At 36.1% G+C, this 19620-nt stretch overlaps 1 protein-coding gene across 8 annotated transcripts in view; it reads right to left on the reverse strand.

Moving 5' to 3' along the window:
* Nucleotides 1–19620, reverse strand: part of PPFIA2 (PTPRF interacting protein alpha 2) — a 460535-nt gene that overhangs the window by 79768 nt on the left and 361147 nt on the right. For 7 of the 8 annotated variants that reach the window (XM_006083971.3, XM_014451455.2, XM_006083973.3 and 4 more), the window contains 6 exons: nt 18458–18541; nt 18057–18188; nt 16345–16407; nt 12253–12344; nt 5732–5867; nt 3853–4073 (listed from right to left, as the gene is read on the reverse strand). In XM_006083971.3, the coding sequence (XP_006084033.1) occupies nt 3853–4073; nt 5732–5867; nt 12253–12344; nt 16345–16407; nt 18057–18188; nt 18458–18541 (728 nt within the window). Of the gene's footprint in view, nt 1–3852; nt 4074–5731; nt 5868–12252; nt 12345–16344; nt 16408–18056; nt 18189–18457; nt 18542–18636; nt 18732–19620 lie in introns of those variants that run through there. The other variant, XM_023749726.1, reaches the window with a different exon arrangement.

The raw sequence follows: 19620 nt of genomic DNA on the forward strand, positions 1-19620 counted from the left end.
CATTTTATGACCCCCATCCAGAATGGGTCCCCAACTCCCCTCACCAGCCCTTATTGCCCCTATGACCCCTTGGCGATAATTGGCCCAAAACCCCCCCCTTCCCGGCTGGGTTTAACCAATCACACACCCCCCCCCCTGTCGTGGTAACCCCTAAACGCCCCCCCGGCTGGCCTGGACGCCTCTTACTGCCCCCCCCCCCCGCCAGCCTGGTTGCCCCCAACTGGCCTCCCTGCCAGCCTGGTTGCCCTCACGGCCCCCTTGCTGGCCTGATCGCCCCCTGCTGTTCAGTCATTTGGTCGTCCCTCACTAACCCCCCTGCTGGCCTGGTTGTAGGCAGCCATCTTGTGAGGGCACAAGGGTTAATTTGCATGTTACCTCTTTATTATACAGGGTTGCCAAAACTTTGAAGCAACCAAGATGTCCTTCAATAGGTAAATGGATAAATAAACTGGAATATTAGCACTAAAAAGAAATGAGCTGTCAAGGCATGAAAAGACATAGGAGAACATGAAATGCATATGACTAAATGAAAGAAGCCAATCTGAAAAGGCTACATATTATATGATTACAACTATATGGCACTCTGGAAAAGGCAAAACTATGGAGACAGTAAAAAGAGCAGTGGTTGCCAGGTTTTGGGATGGGGAGAAGGATGAATAGGCAGAACACAGCAGATTTTAAGGCAGCGAAAATAGTCTTTGATACCATATTGATAGGTAGATGTCATTCTACATTCTTCCAAACACATAGAATGCACAACAGCAAGAATAAATGATAACATAAACTATGGACTTTTGGTGAATATGATGTATCAATTTAGGTTCATTAGTTGTAATAAACATACTACTGTGAGGGAGGATATTGATTATGGGGAAGAATATGCATGTATGGAGTCAGAGGAAATATGGGAAAATCTCTGTGCTTCCACCTCAGTTAAATTTGCTGTGAATCCTAAACTGCTCTAAACAAATACAGTCAATAAAAATATTAAAAAGAACATTTTATCTTAGTTATAATTTTTACTTACATAAAGAATTAACTTCTGTTACTTTGAAGTTTATTTTCATGGGTGCACTTTAACTTGAGTCAAAGATCAGAATCTAAAATAAAGGCTTTATCAAGTATCAGAGTATAGCATCATTAATGCGTTAAACACAAGACAATGGAAAAACTCACCCCTCTTAAAAAATGAATTTTTTTGTACATTTAAAATGATTGGTGCATAATGACTTCAGAAAAATCTGGTGATGTGGTTCTGTTATACAAAGAACTTGTTGTTATTAACTCTAGTATCCTATTAATTGTAAAGGAGAGTCAAACCTAGAGAAATAAGTTGAATAAGAGGCAAATCAAAGTTTAGTCAAACAAAAATCGAATGTTGCCTTGTTGTTCAATTTATTTGGAAAAAAATAAATGTCAATTCATTGATCTTTCTAATCTTGATGTAAACGTGGAAAGCAAATGAAATAACAAAATAGATTCCCTTTAAAATGTCCTAGTGTGTTGGGAAGGGATTCTCATAGGAATCATAGACAAGCTGAATGAATAAATAAAATGACAAAAGTAAATTGGACCAATAGTAGCTAACTATAGATGAACAGATTAATGACTATTCCAGTGATAAATGAGTTTAAAGTAATTTGATCTCTCTCATTAAGAGAATCAGTGAGTCCAGTGAATGAGCCTCCGTGGTTGAGCATTGACCTATGAGCCAGGAGTTTGATTTCTAGTAAGGGCACATGCCCAGTTCGCAGGCTTGATCCCCAGTAGGGGGCATGCAGGAGGCAGCCCATCAATGATTCTCTCTCATCATTGATGTTTCTATCTCTCTCTTCTTCTCCCTTCCTCTCTGAAATCAATAAAAATATATATATTTAAAAAATAAATTATAAAAAAGAGAATCAGTGAACAGTAAGAAGCCAGAGAAGAGGATTTAAAATAAAAATATTTTGTGAGATAATTAATTTGTGAAAGAAGAAAAATTCTAACCAGAGATAAATTCCAATTACTGTTAGCATAATACCACAGTTTATATTAAGGTGCCTATTTCTTTTAAATGTTGCTATGTACTCAAATTTTATGTATTTCTTAATGTCTTACAGTCAGCAACTATTTTACTCTACATTAAGGGGGGTAGTGATGAACATATTAAAAGACAATAGTTTGAATTTACTATTTGGGTATCAACTTAATTAGTCTAGGCCACGATTGTTACTGGGAATTTCTACCCTAATGCAAGAAAGCTGAGTCCCTGGAGGGACATAACATGTTATTGGGAGCATGTGTATGTTTTTGTGTGTGTGTGTGTGTGTGAAAACAAATATCACAAGGGTGCATACTTGATTTTTAATCTATTTAATAGTGAATTCAACCATTAGCTGCACAGCATCAGGAAGTGTTATTTATTTGGAATTCATGTTTTATATATTTTTCTATTTATAATAAACAAATATTTATGAAGCACTTTCTATTTATCAAGCAAAGTGCTAAGTTTTGGAAATAAAGCAGGAGCAAAACCAGATATACCTCCTAGCTCTTATATAACGTATGATCTAGTGGAAAAAAAACCTAAAGGACCGAAAAGTGAACTGAAGGACAGAACTGATGGCGAGATGTTCATGGTGAGTAGTATAAAGTGGGTGAAGAGTTAGGGTAGAACAGTGTGGATTGAGGAGAATATTCCAGAAGAAAAGAACAGCCACAACAAAGGGAATAGATGAACAGGAAGTCATGTACTGGTATAATGGAACATGAACTAGGACAGGTGAAGGCAAGAGAATGCTGAAGTAGATGGGGCATTGCAGACCATCAAATAATTCTCATCTTTATCTTAAGAGAAACTGAAGGGCTTAATTAACAAGGAAAGTACATAAGCACATTTGGGTTTTAAAAAGTCTGCTCTGGCTGCAGTGTCAGTTTGAACTAGCTTGGAAATCCAAATACTACAAAGAAACCAGGTAAAACTATTATTGTCATCCAGATGAGAAACTACCATAATGTACAATATGGTGATGATAGTGGCGAACGAGGTAAATTTGAATCAAAGTAGGAGGTCAACAGATTAAAGCTAGAGTCAGAAAGAACAAAGAAAGGCATTGTTCAAAATAGTAAAAATTGCTCATCCGTTGAAAAAAACAAATGAAGAATAGTTTCCTAGTTTGAAGGAAAACAAATCCACCTGACACAATAAGGTTCTTCACTGGGATTAATCAAAGGAATAATAGAAACAGACGATGGATATCATCGGAATTCAAGAAAATACATAACTTAAAATTTAAATGATCATAGTGATATTTCTCAATATTTGAATGTTAAGTTGTACAATTTCTATTCTACTCTTTTAAAATCATCCATTACCTAGATACCTTTTTAAATATCTATTTTGAAATAATTCAGTCATGGTTAATTTCACACCAATGTCTAAATACTTTTAAGGAGCTGGCTGCACATGAATTTGCACGCTATTTAGTAGCTTTACCGCAGTGTTAGCTGTACCTTGATAACGTATCTTATCACCACCAATACCATTTAAATAGTAAATTTAAATTTAAAAAGTGCTTTGAAATCATTGGAGAAGATTTTATCTTTACCTCATTCTTTCATAACCCCCTCATATCATGTCTGTATGCTTCATGTATGTTCCTTACAAAAGCTGCCCTAATTTTATATAGGATATATACAGACATCCAAGGGATGGTGTGAAAATGCCATTCTGAATCAGTAGATGTGGAGTGAGGTATGACATTCTGCAGTTTCAATACCCTCCCAGTTGATGCCAATGCTTTTGATATGATGATCATATTTTTAATGTCCAGGTCTTCTAGTTATTACCACCAGAATAACTGAACTCACCTGATTTCTTTGTTGATAGCATCCAATTGTTCCTGAAGCATCATAGCTAGAGTCTGGGCATCAGAATGACCACTTGGAGAGAGAAGATCCATTGAGCTAAAAATTGTTTCTCTGTCATCATCATCAATATCAGATATTTCTGTGTCACTTTCAAAAGGGTGGCTGCTTAGCACTCCGATTTGCTGAGTTCTATTCCACTCATGATCTCCAAGAGATTTCACCTGAATGGTGAACAATTATAGTATTGATAACATTATTCACTTTCAAAGCAATATTCTGAAAAACAATACAAAAGCACACATGCTTTTATATATTACTTGGCAAAAGCTGAGTTGATTATTAACATTCCAATGTATTGGTTCAATAAAATAACTCGTTGGCATTTTATGTTAAACTTCCCCATGATATCTAGCTCAACCCCAAACTGAGGTAAGAATTACTTTAAAGCATTTGTGTTTGTAACATTTCTCCTTTTTTACGAATTAACCCTTTCTACTGACTTGTACTCAAGCATGCCCATTTCTTGTACTAATTCATCTTATCTACACTTTTGTATTACAGACTCAGAATACTAATATTATTACACAGAAAATTATACATGAATTCTCTCCCCAACATCATTTACATAAATTGAAATAAATACTATTAAAAATATTGCAAAGTAATTTCATTTCATTTCCACTGCTCTGCTCTACTCAAATGCCTGATTGATTTCTTTTAAGCCCAAGGCATACCAATGTTTTAACTGATATAATACAATCTCATGTGAATGAGAGTCCTGAGTAACCAAGAGACCAGTGTTTTCGAAGCTGTAATCTCAAAGTATGAGAGGTTTGGGAGTAAAACTGAGGTTCTAGAGTTTTCTGCTGTTTTAATTTTTTTTCAATCTTTGTGATGATATAATGATATTGCCTTGAGCATTTATTTAAGATTTGAAAACCTGAATTAGCTTTTATTTCACAAATTGTTTTGGCACTGAGTAGTATTGATTTATTTTTCATTAAAATGAGAAATGAACTAAGATGAACTTACTTTATTCTTCATTTGTTTATTTATCTATCCATTCAACAGATACTGATTGCCTTTTATGAGGGATGAATTTGTACATGACACATAGGTACCAATTAAAAAAACCAAGTGTTAAAAAAGAAAAGAAAAGAAAGGGTTTGTACAAATAAAGACAAGTAGGTTATGTAGTATTTTAGACACATACAAGTGGTTGGGGAGAACAAATATACTTAGGGCACAAAGGAATTATGTTCTCTACCAAATGGAACTACATACTTACTGAACACGCATAGCTTACAAAGTTGAAGTTATTGAGTGAATGCAAGGCTGGCACTGCAGTTGATCATGGACAATTCTCCCCAAACACCTTCAATACTCTGTGTTAATTTTCCTCAAAGTGTTTTTAAAGTAGTAATTACAATTAAAATATTTAATTAATTTTAATCAACAGTATGAATGCCATTGCTTAGGGGCCCAAGCAAACAAAAAATACATTTGTTTGGCAAAATAGCATAATGGATAGAAGCATGGAATTTAAAACGATGCAAACATAAGCTCATGTTTTGATTCTATTACTTTGCTGGCTGTGTAATTGAACAAAAAATTTCTGAACTTCAATATTTTTATATCTTAAGTTAGCATAAAAATAGTACCCACTTCATAAAATTATGTGGATAAATGCATGGGAAATGCTTAGTTGAACTTCTGGCATACAGTAGGGGTTTCAGGTTTGTTATTGTTTTTAAAGCATGGCATATGTCACACTAATAAAAATGTTAGCATTTTAAATCTTCTCCTTATTAAAATTCTGTCCAAAATGGAATAGCATATTTACTTAAAACCATCAGAGACTTGAAATAAAAAGTTTAACCTTTGGCTCATCTCTTCTCACGCCCATGCGGCCTCTCCGTGGCCTTCTTATTACTTTAGTGGTTCTGTAGTCAGACTGGCTGTCCACGAGGGATCCAACGGAATAGCGCAACTCAGCAGAGGGGTCCAGATGAGTCCTGGAAGAAATGAAAAATATGAAATATAGTCAATCGCCAAAGTTAAACTTATCAGCAAATCACTATCCACTTCTTAATTGGCAATAAAGCCTCAAGGAAATAAATAAACTTCAAGAAAGAAAACTGATGAATTGTCCTGACCCTCTGAGGTCACTCCAGATGCAGGGGTCCTCAAACTACGGCCCGTGGGCCACATGCGGCCCGCCGAAAACATTTATCCGGCCCGCCGGGTGTTTTTGCCGCTGCTGCCTGTCCTGCTTAGCAGCCAACTCGTCCCGGGCCCACAGTGCGAATGTGTGGAATGTCTGAGGGACAGTGAACTGGCCCCCTGTTTAAAAAGTTTGAGGACCTCTGCTCCAGAGGCTTATGTCAGAAATTCTGGCCTCAGGTTCCTTCCTGAAGGTCGACTGAATTTTCTCTTTTTAGAATATAAAAAGCCTTTCTGTTCATTAATTATTATTTTCAAATGTGGTGGGACAACAAAACATGTTAAGATCGCCAGCCAAGATCCTGAGGCTTAAATTCTGGCAATTCTATATTTAGTTTGAGCTGTTTAGTGGATATCCCAATATATGCTATTTGTTACTGTATTTGTTTTAAGCATTTCTCATTAATATAACAGAAAAAAAGTAAACTTTTGGGGTCCCAGAATTCTCTTTTTTTTTTAACATTCTATTTTTCAACTTAGAAAATCAACAAAAAATGCGTAAAATCAGATTGACCCAAGGTTAAAGTTATTTTGTAATAAAGTAGGATATATCACCCAAATAATTTTTTTAGCTTTTAATAAGACATTCATTAAAAATAAAGAAAAATATTTTGATGATCACATCTGATTTTGAAATCTACTTACGGATGAAACAGTTGGAACATTCCAATTGGAAAATATTGGCACACTGTTCTTCAATAAGCATGATAATAAAGTACATTCTAATTAAAGTGCAGTAAAAGTTTCTCCATGAACATTATTTATATGGAGATTTGCAGCAAATTCAGTTTATTACTATAATAATAATGATAACAGTGGCAACATGCTGTCCTACAAAATGATTTATTATCAGTAGCAAATATACTTAAAGTTCTGTTTACTCTGGAACTTGGGACTCTTGCTGATCTATGTTTTTGCCCCTAGGTCTCTTTGTGAATGGAGCATTGCCAAATATTAGGCCAGATTAGATAAAAGAGGTTAGGTGAAGTCTGAGTGTTTATAACATTAGAAGATACTGACCAGGCTGATGCAAGCCCTTGTTTTGCCAAATAGGACGTTAAAGCAAATGAATTAAGGAATCATCCCCAAAATAGAGGACAGAGATTGTTTTTTACAGCTGTGAATGTGAGACTTAAGCAAATTATATTTTTATTGTGGATTAATCATATATAAAAACTAACCAAGAAGGCCATGGTTGTAAATGGTAAAAATCTTAGTATTTATCTATTTGACAGACAAATATATTTTCATCACCATTATATGCTCAAGGATTAATTAAATACCTAATAAATGTCTGGTAAGATAATGAATGAAATTGATTATAATACATTCCAAACCAGCTCAGAACATTCTATGTGCCTTTTGCCTGTGGTACTTAGGATAATGCCTCTTTGGGCATTAGAGTGGATTTTCTAAAATTATGATATCATCCTAGGAGTATTTTTTGTTGTTTTATCTCTCAACTCTAAGTCATTTATAAAAACATGAAACAAAATACAGACCTGGTCCCACTGACAACCAGCTTAAAGATCTTCAGTGTCCTTAAAAGGCCCTCTACAATGAATTTACAGCTTCACTTCTAACTACTGTCTGTATTTCTCCATCTAGCTGTACTGACTTTCAATTCCCTCAACAACTCACACTTTCTTTTGTTTCTGAGCCTTTGAAAACAGTCTCGTCACACATTTACATGGTTAGCATTCTTAAAGTCTCAGTTTAAAAGTCCCATTGTCATATGCTATTTTAACTCCTCATATTCCTTCCATTAAAATGGTCCTCAAACCATTATTCCTCTATTTCCCATCTGGAATGTGTCCTCTTCACCACCATCATCACTCTGTCTGTAATACCACAGTGTCTGGTAAGTAAAAAAATGTTTAATTGACCTTGAAATAACCTGAGGCCTGAGACAAGAGCAATCATAGAAGAGCCCATTGCTTACACTTGATCTAAGAAGGTTACTGCTCACCTCTTTCCTTTTATTCATTCTGTGAGCTAGTTCTCTAACAAAGGTAATATTTCTATATATTTAAAATTTTAATCATGTTCTGTACATTATTTTGAGACATACTAGGAGGTTTAAGTTAAAAGTGCATCTACAGTCACCAATTCATGTAGACAAGGAACCCTTGTGTTTTTTTCACTCCGGAATTTCCTGTAACTCTTGCACATTATCTCACAAAAAAATGTCCATATATAAATCAAATATGAATTTTCTTAGAGTAAACCAGTAATCCATCCATCTGCTTCTAGAGCAGCCGTGGGCAAACTACGGCCCGCGGGCCGGATCCGGCCCGTTTGAAACTAAAAAAAAAAGACCGTACCCTTTTATGTAATGATGTTTACTTTGAATTTATATTAGTTCACACAAACACTCCATCCATGCTTTTGTTCCGGCCCTCCGGTCCAGTTTAAGAACCCATTGTGGCCCTCGAGTCAAAAAGTTTGCCCACCTCTGTCCTAGAGTGTCCTCTATTGTCCTAATTATCCTCATCTTACCCTTTCTTCAGAGTTCAGCCAAATCAGGTTGTCTCCAGACACTCTGCTACTTATTTTACTTTCTTCTCAGATGAGATACTAGTAGAGGATATTAGTTACGGACTAGAGGCCCGGTTAACGAATTCATGTATAGGTGGAGTCACTTGGCCTGGCCGGCAATTGAGACCTATTGGGAGGCTGGCCAGGCAGGGGGGAGGGGCCTCAGGAGGCTGGCCAGCCAGGGGTGGGGGGGTGGGGGGCGGCTGTAGGAGATTGGCTGTGGGAGCACACTGACCACCAGGGGGCAGCCCCTGCATTGAGTGTCTATCTCCTGGTGGTTAGTGTGTGTCATAGCGACTGTTTGACCAGTGGTTCCAGTCATTCCGGTCTTTTGGTTGCAAAGGTCGCTTAGGCTTTTATATATATACTAGAGGCCCAGTGCACAAAAATTTGTGCACTCAGGGGGGGGGGGTCCCTCAGCCCAGCCTATGCCCTCTTGCAGTGTGGGACCCCTCGGAGGATGTCCACTTGCTGGCTTAGGCCTGCACCCCGGGGGACTGGGCCTAAGCTGGCAATCAGACATCCCTCTGGCAGCCCGGCAGCCCTCGGGGGATGTCCACTTACTAGCAGGGAGCAGACCTAAGCTGCAGTCGGACATCCTTAGCACTGCTGAGGAGGCGGGAGAGGCTCCCACCACCACTGCTGTGCTGGCAGCCATCAGCCTGGCTTGTGGCTGAGCAGAGCTCCCCCTGTGGGATCGCACTGACCACCAGGGGACAGCTCCTGCATTGAGCATCTGCCCCCTGGTGGTCAGTGTGTGTCATAGTGACCAGTCATTACAAGTCGTTCTGTTGTTAGGGTCAATTTGCATATAACCCTTTTATTATATAGGATAGAAGCCTGGTGCATGGGTGGGGGCCGGCTGGTTTGCCCTGAAGGGTGTCCTGGATCAGGGTGCGGGTCCCTCTGGGGTTCCTGGCCAGCCTGGGTGAGGGGCTGAGGGCTGTTTTCAGGCTGCCCAAGTCCCCTTCAGGGTGGGGATCCCCACTCGGGTGCCTGGCCAGCCTGGGTGAGGGGCTGATGGCTGTTTGCAAGCTGGTCACACCCCCTTCAGGGTGGAGGTCCCCAGTGGGGTGCCTGGCTAGCGAGGGTGAGGGCTTATGGCTGTTTGAAGGCTGGTCAAGCCCTCCTCAGTGGGGACCTTCACAAGATGGAGGTTTGGTCAGCCTGGGTGAGGGGCTGATGGCTGTATTCAAGATGGCCACACCTTCTTTAGGGTGGGGGTCCCCACTGGGGTGCCTGGCCAGTCTGAGTGAGGGGATGAGGGCCGTTTTCAGGCTGGCCAAGCCCCCCAGTGACGTAAGCTTCCAGCCTCTCCTTTTTTTTTTTTATTCTGGGATTTATTTACCTTCTATAATGGAAACTTTGTAGCCTTGAGTGGAGCTCAGAGCCTGCCAGGGCAGTCGGAAAGCTTGGCTTCCTCCATCATCAGGGGCAACCCAAGCCTCCTGCTCACTCCAGCTCCGTGGCCACGGCAGGCTGAAAGCAGGTATCTGGGGTTTATTTATCTTCTATAATGGAAACTTTGTTGCCTTGAGTAGAGCTCAGAGCCGGCCATGGCAGGTGGGAAGTTTGGCTTCCTCCATCACTGGAGCAACCAAGCCTCCTGCTTGCTCCAGCTCCGTGGCTGCCAACAGCAATCTGGTTGAGTTAATTTGCATATAGTCGCTCTGATTGGCTGGTGGGCATGGCTTAAGGTGTAGCGAAGGTATGGTCAATTTGCATGTTTGTCTTTTATTAGTGTAGATAGATAATCACTAACTTTAGCTCATCTCTTCCTACCTCCTCAACTGGAAGGTCAAACACAAGTTGATGAAGTTATCATGCACCATCTGTTTTCTTCATTGTTTCTTTCTTAATTACGTGCACTCAAAAGCATGGCTGTCCAACAAATAATTGCTATTTAATAAATATTTGATTATACTGTAACTTACTATAAATTCCATCAGCTTAGCTTAATAATTCTTATAATACTTTAAAATTTTGGTGTGATTTACTGTTCACAAAACCCCTTTGATTACTTTTCATTTTACCTGCAATGTAAGCTTGTGAGATTGTCAGAAAAACAGTATTTTATATATAACTCATGCAAAATATATACAAAATTAGAACCTTTGTAAGGAAATGGGTTTTTCAAAATCAAAGAGCTAGTAATTGTATATCTGAAACTAAGAATGCTTGCTGTAGTGTTATTTCTACTACAGTCTGCAGCATAGAGGAAAGTTGTACTGTGTTGTTCTGTAGTTGTGAATAAATGTCACATTGTTAGGTGGCCCATGATGATTCACTGCGGCAGTGAACTTTTAGACAACAACGCTAGAACTCTGCATTCCTAAGATTGAAAGTAAAAAAGACAATGAAATGCCCATAGGATACTATTAAAATACATTTAATTTGTTAATTTAATAATGTTCATTCTCTGTATTTACACCTTTGCTATTTATCAGCTCTTTTTTTCCTTCTCCATCATCATAATCATCATTGCCATATGAACACATGGAACTGAATTAATTTTGATTCAGAGTCAGAATACTTTCTTTAAAATAAGCATGATTTTCTAAATTAAAGACCTACCCATTTAAAAAAATTGGATGTATTTAGATGTATTTATGTCTACAGAAATGTGTTTGAGAAATACTCAAAATACTGAATGTTTCATTGGTACCTATACTGACAAATATAATCTCCTTTAGAATTTTTTTTTTAAATTTGGATTTGTCATCTGAACATCTGAAAAATCCTTTACCAGATATTCATTCATTCAACAATATCAATTGAAAGCACATTATATGGCAGTTTTTTTAAGGTGCTGAAATTGTAGTAATTAGAGAGAAAATATTAAGAATATTAGCTTCAGCCCTCATGAAACTAATATTCTTAATATAAACGTATGACCATGAAACATGAACATCTAGAAATCTGTGGTGTCAAAAGTTTCAAATAGCTGATGTCATTGTATTGCTTAATAAATAAATGATTAAATGAGTGAGCCCTTCTAGGGTTTCTTATAGAATTTGAATAAAAGTCTCTAAGCAAAAAAGAAACTTATCCATGAATTATTGAAGTCTATCTAGAGAGAAACAATTGTCTCATTGCTTCTTTTTTAAAGATTAGGTATTGAGTCAAGCTTAGCTTTAGATAAGTAAAGCTAAATTAACTTGAATTCTTTAGCAAATATAATTTTGCTTTTCCTCTTTATTTGCAATTACTTTACCAAAATAGTTATATGCTCTTTGAATATGAATGACCATAATCAATGATATTTCTTCAATAACATTAAGCATTGAAAATATTTCTGCATGTAGAGAAAAGAGCTGATACTTCTTCCTGGAATGAGATGTAATCTACCATACAGTTCATTTCTTCATTTAATATTCCTTTTACATCTTATATCTATATAATAAATGCAGAATATGAAAGGTAGTGAATTCAAATTTATTGCATATCTGCAGAAAGGATTTATAAATTATACAATTATTTTGGAATGTAGAAACTAAATTGGTGAGGAGGCAAAATAAGGCAATGGCTAGGCAATAGGAGATACATGTATTTGTCTATTTTATTTGAGGAGATATTAACCATAAGGAGATTCATATTGGTTTTTAGTCAACTGCAGATAAGCTTTTAATTTAATGTTACCTTGATATTGTGGGTTCAATTAAAGAGCCAGTTCTCATTTTCAATTGGTCAAGTTCAGATCTCAGCTTTTCAATTTCTTCTGCTAATCTTTCCTAAAAATCAAAGAAGTGTTACTTAAATGATATACAAATACCAATAATACCAAGACTCAATTATGATAAACCAAGCTAGCCACCAAGTTTAGTGGGTTTTTAAAAATGAAAAAACTGGTGGATATAATTTTATTAAAAATTATTCATCATGAAAGTAAAGCATGCCTGATTTTTCCCCTTGTAATGAAAATGTGAACGGCAGAAATCAACAAAACATTATCTATAGTTACTGGAATTCATTAATTTTTAATTAAAAAAACCCCAGGAATACTAAGGTTGTGACAGCTATGTTTACATCACTTAAAAATACAGAGTTGAAACCATAGCTGGTTTAAAAAATAAGAAAAGGTCCTATTTATGCAGTCAGCGAAGGATTTCTATTATTCTATAAGGGTAGAAAGATATATAGGTGAAGGAGAAAGAAGGTTGAAATAAAAGAATGAGGAAAAAATTAATCATTTAATATGAGTTAAATTATCAGTTTGATAATAGTACAATTATTTGTGCAACTGATAATTTTCTCAGATTGGCATTATCAATTTTAGACTAAAAATTTATCAAGAGTTGTCTTATAGCATTTAAGTGCTCATGTAAGCACTTAATTTTGTTTTCATTATTATAATTTTTATAATATAAACTAGACGCCTTATGCATGGAATTCGTGCACTGGAGCGGGGGCAGGGGGGGGAGTCCCTCAGCTTGGCCTGCGCCCACTTGCAGTCCAGGACCTCTTGCTCCTTACTGCCTGTCTGTTCACTGCTCCTTAACGTTCAGCTTGCTGCTCCTTAGTGCTGCCATGGAGGCGGGAGAGGCTCCCACCACTGCCGCTGCACTCGCCAGCCCTGAGCCTGGCTTCTGGCTGAGCAGTGCTCCCTCTGTGGGAGCACACTGACCATCAGGGGGCAGCTCCTGCATTCAGCTTCTGTCCCCTGGTGGCCAGTGCGATCATAGCAACCAGTCGTTCTGGTTGTTCCACCATAAAGGTCGCTTAGGCTTTTATTATATAGATGTTTAAATGTGTCCTTCTGGGTTTTCTATTGCTATTTTTTCCCTCTCTAGGTGTCCTGTGTTTGCCATTTTACTTGACTCATACTTCTTTTCTCATTTCACTATTTTTTTGTCAATGTGAACTTTGTAAAGTTTCTCATATCTATTATTTTCATTCTTACTACCACTGTTCTACCCTACATCTTTTTTATCTCTTTTATGAATATTTTACCAGCTTCCACAGAGGTGATGCTCCCTTCAATCTTTTCCCCACATATTCTTCTGTTGGATGTATCATTTAAAAAAATGATGTATGATTAGATCAATACTTTAAAAAATTAAACCTTTGCTTTTTATATTTATTAATTAATTTGTTTGTTATTTCCCCTATTATGCATTAAGAACCTCTTGTGTCTAGGCACCTAAGATACAGTAATAAACTAACAAATTTCCTGCTCTCATGTAATTTATAATTTGGCAGAAAACACAATAAACAAATATGGTCTTAAGGATGTTGGTAGGAAGGAGAAAACAGGAGAAACATGGAAGGGCTCTTTAATAAAGTGATATTTGAGTAAAGAACTGAAGAAAGGGAGGCAGTTATAAAAACTGGAATATCTTATATGAAAAGATATGGCAGAGAAAAGGAACGGCAAGTACAAATGCCCCTTGGTGGGAGTATATGTAGTGAGCAAAGAGGCCAGTGGGGCTGGATTGGGGAGGTTAACAACAAAGGCAGACATGCGATAAATTTAGAAAGTAGGATTACAAGGTTTGAGAAGAGTAGTCCTGAATGGCCTTGTAAACCATTAGAGCCTTCGGCTTTACTCTGAGTGAGACAGGAAATTACTAGAGGATTTTTGAGTAGAGAAGTGGCATGACCATTCTGATGGCTGTAACATGAACTTGAATTGATTGGGAGGAAAGGAAGAAATGCAATTATTAGTGTTCTTCCAAAAACAGGCAGGGGAATTATGGCTTGGACAACAATAGCGTTATGGAGAGTATGGCTGGAATTTGGTCATATTTTGAAAATAGAACAGAATTCGCTATTAGACTGAATGTGGTGAAGAATACTCCAAGGCTTTTAACCTGAGTAACTAAGAGAAAGATTTACTGAGAAGATTGCTGACAGTGATGGTGAGATTAAGTGGTGATGTAAGGGATTGACCTGTTAAGTTTAAGTTGTTTATGTGTCTAAATAAAGATATTAAGTAGACTCTTTTTAAAAAAAGTAGATTATTGCATATATGAACTCCCTTGGGGTAGGGAACCCAGTAGGAGATCTAAATTTTGAAGTACTCAATTTATAGGTAGTATTTAAACCCATGAAATCATATGAGTTCACCAGGGACTAAACATAGAGAAGAAATCCAAGGACAGGCCTATGAACTTCAAATTTAAGAGATCAGAATGATGAAGAGAAACATGGAGAGAAGAGGCTGTGTACACAGGGGATTTTGCTGATAATGCATTATAGAGAATTGAGTAGAAATTTCAGGAGTTATAGGAAATATGGTTAGATTAGGAAATATGCTTGTCTGTTTGAGATGATATTCAGAAATGAAGTATGACATGAATTTGCTTCTTCTGGCAATTGACATGAACAAGGATGGGAAGTATGGAGTGATTAGTACTGCTGGCTGCTTAGGCAGATTGCTGATGCTACAAGGCTTGGGTAGGGTGGTGGTGAGGGAGTAGGTTCTGGATATCTTGCCAGGAACACACAGAGTTTTGAATAACATAATACTGCATAACAGGATCAAGTCCAAAATTTACAATCTGGTCAAAATCTAGTTATTTTTACACACATACCAGTCTCAGCAAACTTCTGATGATACAGCAAATCAACCATCTTTGTTTTCTCTATGCTATTACAGAGGCTCTCTTCTCTGTCCTACCCTTCTCTATATAAGGATATATCTGCCCTCTAGAGCCTGAAGAAATGTCATCTCTCCCCATGTAGACATTCTCGACTACTTCAAAGAGAATCTGATGTTATATTCTAAGCATCATATTATACTGCTCTAGTAGATCTATTTTTTCGGAGATTGTGTACACACTGACTGTGAGACCGAAAAGTTTTTTTTAAGTATTACATATAGTATTACATAGGTCTCCTTTTTCCCCCATTGACTTCCCCCCGTCCACCCTCTCCTCCTGGAATGTGAAAGGGCACAGGCCAGGCTGAGGAACGCCCCTCCACCCCTGCCCAGTGCACGAATGTCATGCACTGGGCCTCTAGTATGTACATAAATTCACAGGTTAATCTCCTTGTTCACTATTATCTTTATTCTTTTAAGTTTTCAAATACCTTTCTTATGCCATACTTTTGTCCATCCTTCCTTCTCATTTCCTTCACTTCCTCTTTCCCTCTCTCTCTCTCCCTTCTCTCTTTCTATCCTTCCATCTTTTGTTCAATACACATGTATAGATCATTTCAAAAGTTAGTCATTTTATACTATTCATTTCCTTCTGACAAATAATAAAATAAAATTAGGACAGAATTGCTAACAAGAATTTTACAGGCTAATCAAGGACACCAAAGATATATTAGCAATCACAATTTTTTAAACATTTCATAATGTGGCTCTGACCTTCTTCTTCTGCCACATATCTTACAACTGGAGTAATGATTCCAGCTGAACCATATGCTTATTATTATTTAAGAAATCAAAATATATACATTTTTACTCCATTTATATAAAGCACAAATAAGTCAAAAATTAATTTTTTTCTTTAAGAAGTCATGATAGTGATTACCCTTTAGTATTTGAGTAGTGATTATATGTTAATGAGAGGGGGGCTTCCAGAATGATGATTTTTAGTGTGTTTAGTTTGTAAAAATTCATCAAGCTCTCCCAATATATCTAATCTCTTTGTATGTATAATATAAAATTTAAAATTGTTTTTAAAAGAAGGCATCTTAAAATTATTTCTGTTGAAATTTATTTTATAAAACATTCAGCAATATAAAATAGAAAAATAGGCAAAATGTAAGTTTCCGTAATACCTTATCATGTAGAGATTCTTCTAGATTCTTTCTGAAAGTTTCTGATTCTTGAATTAAAACATTCTACAGAAGAGGAAAGAAAAACAGAAATAATTAACAAACTAAACAGAAAATAATTAAATATATAAACTATTTTTATCACTCAAGAACCTTCATCAATTTTTTCTGCATTTATTTATTGATTTCCTTGAAAACCAAGTTTCAATGGAACCTTTAAACATTCCACCTTAACATTTTGAGAAATACAACTTTAAATGGGATACTTTGTTTGTAACATTTGAATTGACAAATGGACTGAATATTATCTTTATATTTCTGTGTGCATCCTCTCAGTCACTGTAAAATTTGAAATAATTAGGTTACTCTTCAAATAAGAAAAAGGTCAATATTGTCCAGAGGTATTGTTGATAAAGAATTCAGATTATTTTTATTATCTGAAAAAACAAGCAAAGATAAGATCATATTTTTTATTTATTTATTTTAATATATTTTTATTATTGATAGTATTACAGATATCTCCCATTTTCCCACCTTTCCCCCACTCCTCCCAGTCCATTTTTTAAATGTTCAATTTTTGGAATTCTATTTCAAATGCAGAATTATCAATTTCTGTGATAGTTAATTTTTTAGAGAAATAAAGCAAAATTTTAGTGATTTAAAAAACTGATGTTACACATCATAACATGTGAACATAAGTTGCATATAGATATTTTTTTAAAAAGCCTTGCCATACAAGTATTACTGTTATAAGCTTTATAATGTTCTTATAGTACTACAAAGCGTGATTTAAAACCATGCATGGTTTTCAAGTTTACAGAGTTAAATTAAACCAAGAGTGTAGTAATTGGCATAGTCCATGCATTTGGAGTTGAATGGGAAGAAGTCATGCCTTATGACTCCCTAATGGGTAAATTAATCAAAATACTTTAACATTTTATCGAAACCTATTTTTTCTATTTTGGTTTATTGGATGATGCAGGGGAAAATGTCTAGCTTAAGTAGTGCTGGCATTCAATCTAAATTTCCAAAATGATTTGTGCTCCTAGGTTTTATCCTCTACTTTTGTTTATGCCTTGGAATTGGAAACCAGCTCATATAAATCTTGCTGGTTTGGAAGCTGCTTGCTGTCAATGAGACATATGTAAATGTGAATGAAATTGCAGACTGTACAGAAGCACTTTTAAAAAAACAATGTAGCTAGATATATTGCATGCCTCAATTCTGTACTGAGATTGACATTAAGCTCACCCACAGTCTGGCTTTTAGACCAGTGATAGATTCAGTTACTTAAAACATTTGAATAATTCAAAACAAGCTTCCTTGCACACCCCCAACATATATATTTTTGTCTTATCACTCTTCTTCCTTGCATACCAAAGGACAAATGAAAAATTTTTAACACAAAAGTGCAGCACATTTAACACAATTGTCTCAGATGATCATATTAATATGCAAAATTTATATACTATAAATAATTTTTATTCATTTAAAAATCGATCTTATAAAAAAGAAATAAAAAATTAAAATAAATAAAAATTGATTTTATACATTTTTACAGAAACTGTTCATTCTCTTCTAAGAACATTCTTTTTTTTTAATTAAGGAAAGTCAGTGAATCATCTGATCAATGTAATGACCAGCTGGTATAAAACAAACGTGAGCACAAGAACTCTGTGAAATATTCACGTGGTTCTGCTCTACTGCCATGTTACCTTCTCCTCTAGAGCAGCCATTCTCTCCTTTAAGTGTAGCTGTAAGCGTTCATTGGACTCAGTCAGAAGTCTGTCCACAGTGTCGGATAACCTTTTGTTGTGCTCCTCATTCATTTTCTCTCTTTGCCTAGCCTTACATGCAAGAAAAAATAAATAAATTTGACATAAAATCATTAAATAAGTCTCTGGGTTTATTTTTACATTTTCTGTAGTTTTAAAAATGGATTTAATTTTATATTGATTTTGATCAAATCGTTAGAAACTTAATTTCTTTAAAGTGCACACGGCATATCCATAACTTTTTAAATACAACCCGTGATCATGAAAAACGTTCATTTTTTTGTATGTAGAATATAAATCCATAAACTGATCATTGAGGTAGAGGTGCTTAATAGACATACTCTTTGAAGTTCTTGATTTTTCTCTTCAAGTTGACCTTCCAGATGTCTCATACGTTCTTCAATATTTCCATGTCTCTCTTCAGCCTGTTAAGAAATATGAAGAATGCACCTGACATGTAAGACTTGATGAACACATTTCCTCTAAATAAACTGAAATAAAATGTAAAGCAAGCTACTACCAACCGCAAATGTAGTTTTCAAAAATAAACTTTCGTTAAACAGGCAGCTGAACAGCATTGCTTGAAATGTGTCAGCTACAAAGGCCTGTTACATCCAAGCATCAGCAAAACATTGGAGTTATTTATGAGCAATGAAATCAGCCAAATGTAACATGCAGACTGTGCATGGTTTGAACACAAACCTGCCATTGTCCAATCTTAAGCTCCTGAAGCACTGAACTGCACAGATGGTCGATTATCAATAAATAAAAGTAACATAATTTTAATAAATGAAAAGAAAAACTTAGATGGATTCTATTTAGCAATAGAAAGTAAAGTCCAGTAGGACTACCTTCCTACGTATGGAGATCATTTCTTGTAGTTTAGCTTCCATAACATATTGATAATCATCAGATGAGGTAGAAGAGGTTGGATCAGACTAACAAGTCAAGGAAAAGGAGAGGGACAAAATAGAAAAATCAGAACTAAAGACACTGACACCGAACAGAACACAGCACAGAATGCTTAAAAGAAAAGCGTGACAGCAAATTTACTATTTTAATAGACAGAACTTTATGTGGAAAGATCTACACTGGTATCGGGTGAACATAATGCAGTTGATGGTTATAATTGAAAAACAATGGTATGTTCAAATAAAAAGCTACCAACCTAAGGTATGGAAGGTTAGTGATGGCTGGCGATGACAGACTACTACAGAATGAATTAAAGCAACTCCGAAAGAGTCATGTAATAATTGGAATTATGAGAAACCAAACACTAGAATATATCTCGATAGATTGTTAAAAGTTCGGTATTTTGGTTTGCTTGTTTGTTTATCGTATTACTTAAAAATGGAAACAATGTATCTCAATGTTGAGGAATATGCTAAGGCAATGACTCTGATGAAATAAATTTGGAATAAAATTTGTTATAAGCTCAACTCTGTAGAAATCAGAGAAAAGCTAAGCCATAGGGTTAATTATTAGTAGTAGAGTCAATTCAAGC

The sequence above is a fragment of the Myotis lucifugus genome, unplaced genomic scaffold (assembly GCF_000147115.1).
Source record: "Myotis lucifugus unplaced genomic scaffold, Myoluc2.0 scaffold_9, whole genome shotgun sequence".
In the NCBI taxonomy this organism is placed as follows: domain Eukaryota; kingdom Metazoa; phylum Chordata; class Mammalia; order Chiroptera; family Vespertilionidae; genus Myotis; species Myotis lucifugus.